The sequence below is a fragment of the Fistularia commersonii genome, chromosome 4 (assembly GCF_037954325.1).
Source record: "Fistularia commersonii isolate RoL2024-O1a breed Wild chromosome 4, RoL_Fcom_v1.0, whole genome shotgun sequence".
Lineage (NCBI taxonomy): Eukaryota > Metazoa > Chordata > Actinopteri > Syngnathiformes > Fistulariidae > Fistularia > Fistularia commersonii.
The window spans coordinates 4,069,087-4,075,086 of record NC_141287.1 but is presented as its reverse complement, the minus strand read 5'-3'; the positions used below and the strand labels follow the sequence as shown (position 1 = coordinate 4,075,086).

Below are 6,000 nucleotides of genomic sequence, written 5' to 3'. Positions count from 1 at the left end.
GCTTCTGTCACTCCCCGGGACTCGCTGCTAATAAAGACGTATTATGCGTGCACTGCAGCGCTCGGAGCTGCAGCATCGCAGACAGGAGGTGCAGCGAGGACCTCTTCTAGAGAACCTCAGTGCTGGAGACCTGCAGCAGCTCAGCATGCATACACACACACACACACATATATATATATATATACATATATGTGTGTGTGTGTGTGTCTTTCCTTTTAATATCCAGGCTCTCGCTCTCTCTCTCTCTTGATTCTTGGTCTGTTGTTGACTGGGAAACAAAATAAAGGAGAAACAAAAAGGGGAAAGTGTTTAATTGTTTATCTACTTACAGCCAATTTCCATTTCAACTTTCCAAACAAGTGCGCGAAGCTCTTGAGGGATCAAATCAAATGGAAAGTGATGAAAACAACCCGATAAAGGGGAGGAAGTGTTTTGCGGACAGAGTCCCTCCGAAGCTGGACTGCGTTCAGTCCTCGTTCAGGTTTGTCTGAAGAGCCGCTGCCGGCAGGAGGGCAGCGTTCCTGTCCGTCTTTTTGAAAGGCACGAGCAGATTCCCCCTCGCGGTCTGTCCCTGAAAAAGAAATGCAAATTAACACATTAAATTGAACAAAATCCTAAATCATTTTAATTTTTTTTGAAAGAGGGGTTTGAGGTTCCGGAAGCATCCCCGGCAGCGGGCTGGTGGACCGGACAGAGGGACCGGGCCGGGGAGCATCCGGAGCCGAAGGACTCCTCGCGGGGCGGCCCTGCTTCCCTTCATGTGTTTCCATGGAAACCGACCAAAGCCTCCCATAAAGGCGAGCGGCCCGGCTGTCGCTGGGGGGGCAAAACATGTGATCTCCAGGCTGGAGCGGGGCGGAGCCTCCCAAACACCTGAGATGGTTAGATGTTTGGAGTCTGTCAGTCTGTGTGTGTGCGTGTGTGTGTGTGTGTGTGTGTGTGTGTAAGCATAGTGGCTGAGGACGCAAGTCACACTGGGTGCAGCGCTCTGGGGGGGCAAACAAAAGTGCAGTTCCTTCATTACCTCCTTTGTGGCGCAGCTGCTGGCTTTGCAGGAGCATTTGTTTTGACAGAAACTCAGAGAATCTGTTCTGTAATGACTGTCACAGGCAAAGCTATGTGTGTCTGTGTGTGTGTGTGTGTGTGTGTGTGTGTGTGTGTGTGTCTAGTGACGTCTGCGGTGCTCCGTCTCTTCGCCGTTGTTAGAAAGCTGCAGCCACGTCTGTTTCCGGCCCTGAAGCAGGTGGTGTCATCTGCAAGAAGCTGTTGGAGTTGGTCCATGCTGGAGCTGCATGAAGGACCAGAGACACGTCCTCCGTCCCACGCAGCTCCTGTTTCTTCTCATCGTGACATCAGCCGTGGTTAGATTCGCTTCCCTGCTCACGTGTAGACGTTTGAGCAGGCGTGCCGGGTTCTCCCAGAGGGACGAGGTTCTGCAGAGGGAGGACCGTGGGCTTCTCCGGTGAGGAGCGAGGTCGTCTTTAAGCGGCGAAACCAATGATGGCGGCGTGACGGCGGCGTGAGGACGAACGGAGAGGAAAGGGTGACGTGTTCTTTGCGGCGGCTCTCGGTCCCCGGCCCGCCAGAACCTTCTGAGCGCTCCGTGCACGGAGGACGCCGAGTCTTTGTTTGGGATGAAAGTGTGGAACATCTCACCTGGGCGCAGAGGAGACGGAGCGAGCGGCTCCTTTTTCTACTCCTGCTGCTCTTCCTCCACGTCGGTTTCCGCAGATCCACCGGTCCGGTCCGGTCGTGAGGTTCCGCCCCGGCTTCGTCCACGCCCATCCTCTCATCCAATCACATTCTCTGCTCCAAATGTATCATGGTCATCTCACGCATCTTTCTGTTTGTTTGTTTGCTTCCTCCGCCCGCCCGCCTCCATCCAGACGCCATCTTGTGCGATGTCGGCGAGTTTCGGTGCGGCGATGGTGAGAGCTGCGTGCCCGAGGCCTGGCTCTGCGACGGCGAGCCCGACTGCCCCGACGCCTCGGACGAAACCCCCGGCACATGTAAGTGTCTTCCTCCGGCTAACCTCGGCTTCTCAGAACGCACGCCGCGGTCGTCCCGGAGACGAGAGGCGTGTTTGCGCCGCGCGCTCAGGAAGACGTCCGCAAACAGAGGAGGATGATTCGGGCGTGTGAGCGGCGTTAGCATTCGGACGGAGGCGAACGGCGCTTTCGCAGAACTTTCCTTTTCTCCGTGGGCGGTTGTGATGCGCAGAGCCTGCGGAGGACACATGTTCAATATCAGCCGATCAATGATCGCTCTCCAAATGTCAAGACTCGGGTTTTCTGCACCGCAAAGATGGAGGCTATCGATCGATCGGGAGCTCTAGGTATGAAGAGGTGCGCAAAATAAAACCTATAAATATGAAAATAAGACGAGTCCTAGATAGTTGTTATCAGACAATGGGATACATTTAAATAAAATAGAGATTCAGAAAGAATATTTTACCTCAATACTTAAGGGAAATGGTTTTTGAATGCAAATGTATGCATTTATGATATGACTTCATTTATTTATCTCTATATTAAAAGTAGTGTCGCTTGGCTGGAGTTGGAATGGCTTGGAATGGCTGGAGAAAAGTGTCAGGGGTACGAAGGGATAGAAGACTTTCAGCCAGAATGAAAGGAAAGGTGTACAAGATAGTGGTGAGACCAGCCATGATGTTTGGACTAGAAACTGTTCCAATGACCAAAAGACAGCAGGCAGAACTAGAGGTTGCAGAGATGAAGATGTTGAGGTTCTCTTTGGGAGTGACCAGGATGGAGAGGATCAGGAATGAGTCCATCAGAGGAACAGCACATATTAGATGTTTTGGAGAGAAGGTCAGAGAAGCCAGACGGAGATGGTTGGGTCATGGACAGAGGAGGGATAGAGAATATGTTGGTAGACGGATGCTGGAATTGGAGCTTCCAGGCAGGAGGTCTCGAGGAAGACCAAAGAGAAGATTTATGGACGCAGTGGGAGAAGATATGAAGGTAGCTGGTGTGAGAGAGGAGGATCCAGAGAATAGGGTTAGATGGAGAAAGTGGACTCGCTGTGGCGACACCTGAAGGGAAAAGCCGAAAGAAGAAGAAGAAGGTTAAAAGTAGTGTGGCTTGACTAAATGAAGAATGTAGTTCTGCCTCTGGTCACCAGGGGGTTCTGAGGCCGTTGAGCTTCTCTGGAAGAAGGACGACGGCTCGGCCTTCAGTCCGAGCAGCTCCTGAAATAGAGACAAACAGCCCGTTTTACACGCTGCATTTCTTCTGAGCGGCAAATTGGAGCTAGCCTCACACCTCCGTCCTCACGCCTTGTTCCCCTGTAGCTCCTGCAGAGCGTTTTAAAGCCTCAGCGGGAGCCCGTCTCATCTCGCCGTCCATCTCATTTACATCCATGTTCTTCACTCTGCCTCCCGGCCGCCGGCGCAGCAGGCCGGCGACCGGCCCCGGCCGGGGCTTCATGGGCTCCGCTTTGGACATAACTGACATGTTTTCCAAAGGTCTTCCTGAAAAAAACAGTCCAACGCACCCATTTCAGGTCTTCACTGCGGCTGCACGCATTTATCCCACCGACAAATGAACGAATTCACGGTTCCTCTTTCCTGCTTTGACCCGCGTCTTCCCCTCTTTGGCTTCCCAAAACAAGCAGGAAGGGCTGGGTGTTTTCGTTCAGATACGTCTTTGACCGGCTGGCTTTTCCTTGACGGCGCCTGCGGTGTGAATAGACTCCGGGGTTCGTGACAGCTATTTGAAGGCGTATTGGTGGGTGCCCCCGCCGCTCAGAAGGATAATCCAGCGCCGCTTCAATTCCACCTCACTAAGTCCCTGAAGGAATAATGACAAGTTCCATTTCACCATGTGAAGAAACAACCCTTTAAACCCTGGACCAAGTTCCTTTAAATTCCACACACACACACACACACACACACACACACACACACAGCGTGTCCTGATAGTGTGACGCCACCACCAGAGATACTGTAACCCCAGCGGCTCCAGGGCTTTGCCCTTCTGTGGGTTGTCTGCTGCATGGAGCTGCTCCGAGCTGTAGATCCTCCCTTCAACTCACCGCCTGAATATTAGCCAATCAGAGGCGACGATTCCCCGTTCGCGCTCACCGCTCTCAGTGCGGGTGTGTGTGGAGCCACCCGTGGTCTCGGCGGATGGCGTCTGCTGCAGATTTTCTTCGTGGGTACAGCAGTTCTTATTTCCTCCCATCGCTGGGAAGCGTTTTATTGGCGATGAGCGGATGACGGAGCGTCCGCAGCAGGGATGTTTGACGGTGCAAAGGACACGCCGTCGCTCTGGACAGGTTCTGGGAAACAACAAACCACGGGGGTTGTTTTTTGCCCGGCGAGCGCGAACACAGACTGGCCCCCCCGCCGCCGGGGCCTGTGATGGCGCAACAGAGGGCGAGAAAACACACTTGAATCAAATGGCGTCCAAACGGCACATTTTAGCCGCAAGGGCAGGGGCTCGTTATTTAGACAGCCGGCAGGAGGCTTTGGAGATAAGATAAGATAAGATAGACTTTATTGATCCCGGGACGGAGAAATTCACAGTCACAGCGGCATTACAGGGTAGACAAGCAAACAGTAATGAAAAGTCCGACGGCCGGTGGAAAGAAGGGCCTGCGGCGGCGTTCCTGCGTGCGGCTTCACGCGCTCGCTTTCACGGCCGCGTTGACGTGCAACAAACAGAGACGGGCGTCTGGTTTGGATAGTTTAAACTTAACCTATAGGTTTGAATTATTCATCATGTTCGTGTCTCCCTTGTTGTCACGTTGCGGTTCGGTCAGATTCCTCCGAGCTCCGCACGGCGGCCGACGGCCAGCCGTGTCACCTCACCTGCGCCGGGTCATCAATCATGGCGCTGTTGTTATTTGCGTCGTCTGCAGAAGCCGCCTCACGTGTTCGTTGAAGGAATTTGTCAGCGCTCATTAGCGTGGAGTTTGAATTGACAGAGCGGGGAATTGGCTCGGGCTCTTCCTGCGAACGCCGGACGCCCTCGCCATCCTTCAGCGCTGGCGAGGCCGCCATGACCTCAAACCCTCGCTGTGGAATAATAGAGGAGGATTTAAAGCGGAAAAATAAGGAAAATGAATCTTTCGGTGGAGCCGCACCTCTTTGACTCCACCGTCAATGATTTTGCTGAATGTCTTTTTTAGCTGCAGAAGGACATCTACTTTTCTCTTCCCTTTGAGGAGTGCGCAGATGTTCTCCTCACCAGACGGCACGGCCTCCTCCGGAGCTCGGAGGGCAGGAGGGAAGGGGAGGCTGCCGTAGATTGGAAAAGCCGCGGAGCAGAATGAGGTGCTGCTTCATCCGCTCAGCCGCGGGTCTCCTGGGACCGGGGGGTTATTTCAAGCCTCCGGAAAGAAACAGGAGAAAAAGAAAAGAAAGAAGCAGGCCTTGAGCGAGGGATGAAGAACCGAACGGCAGTCGTCAAGCGGTGATGTTCGGTGGACCGGAGGACCCGGCAGATCCCGGATCTGCATCGCACCTCCGAGGAGTCCCTGTGTCGCGGCAGGTCCCGGGGCCACGGCCTCCCTGCCGCTGCACCTTCAAGATCTCCAGGATCAAGCGAGCGTCCTTCAGATGAGTTTGAAGGAGGCATTTCTGCTGCCAGGATTCAAATCCTTCACAGATCCTTGAGGAAAGAGATTTCATGGCCCTCTGCCTCGTCTCTGCGGCGCCGCCACCCGGAGCTTTGTGTATCTGCTGGACATGAAGACCACAGAATGGAGGTGTCAATCCTGGGGGATGAGATGGTGGAAGGGGTCGACCGCCACCTTCAGAGGCTCCGTCGCAGAGTCCGTGCAGAGGGCCAGAACCGAGGATCACGAAAAGGAGGAAGACCTCGGTAGACCGCAAGGCTGAAGAACATCCACCGGTTTTTCACGTCGCTGCCGATGTCGCCGAACTTCTACTGTGACGGGTCCGTCAGAGGGACGGCGCAGGTCAGATGTTTTGGAGATAAAGTCACACCGAGATGGAGAAGATCTGGGTAGAAGGAT

General features: G+C 53.9%; 1 protein-coding gene and 1 long non-coding RNA gene across 2 annotated transcripts in view; one reads left to right on the top strand and one right to left on the bottom strand.

The window, feature by feature from the left end:
* Window positions 1-477: 477 nt before the first annotated feature.
* LOC147234422 (uncharacterized) lies at window positions 478-4,252 on the bottom strand. The gene is made up of 4 exons (XR_015106008.1): window positions 4,054-4,252; window positions 3,514-3,809; window positions 2,033-2,223; window positions 478-571 (listed from the first exon to the last, which is right to left on the bottom strand). It is a non-coding gene; the product is annotated as an uncharacterized LOC147234422 (long non-coding RNA).
* lrp1bb (low density lipoprotein receptor-related protein 1Bb) overlaps window positions 569-6,000 on the top strand; it is a 205,622-nt gene continuing 200,190 nt past the window's right edge. Inside the window, exon 1 of the mRNA XM_086144762.1 lies at window positions 569-2,009. Within this exon, the coding sequence (XP_086000888.1) occupies window positions 1,823-2,009 (187 nt within the window). The 5' untranslated portion in view covers window positions 569-1,822. The remainder of the gene's footprint in view (window positions 2,010-6,000) is intronic.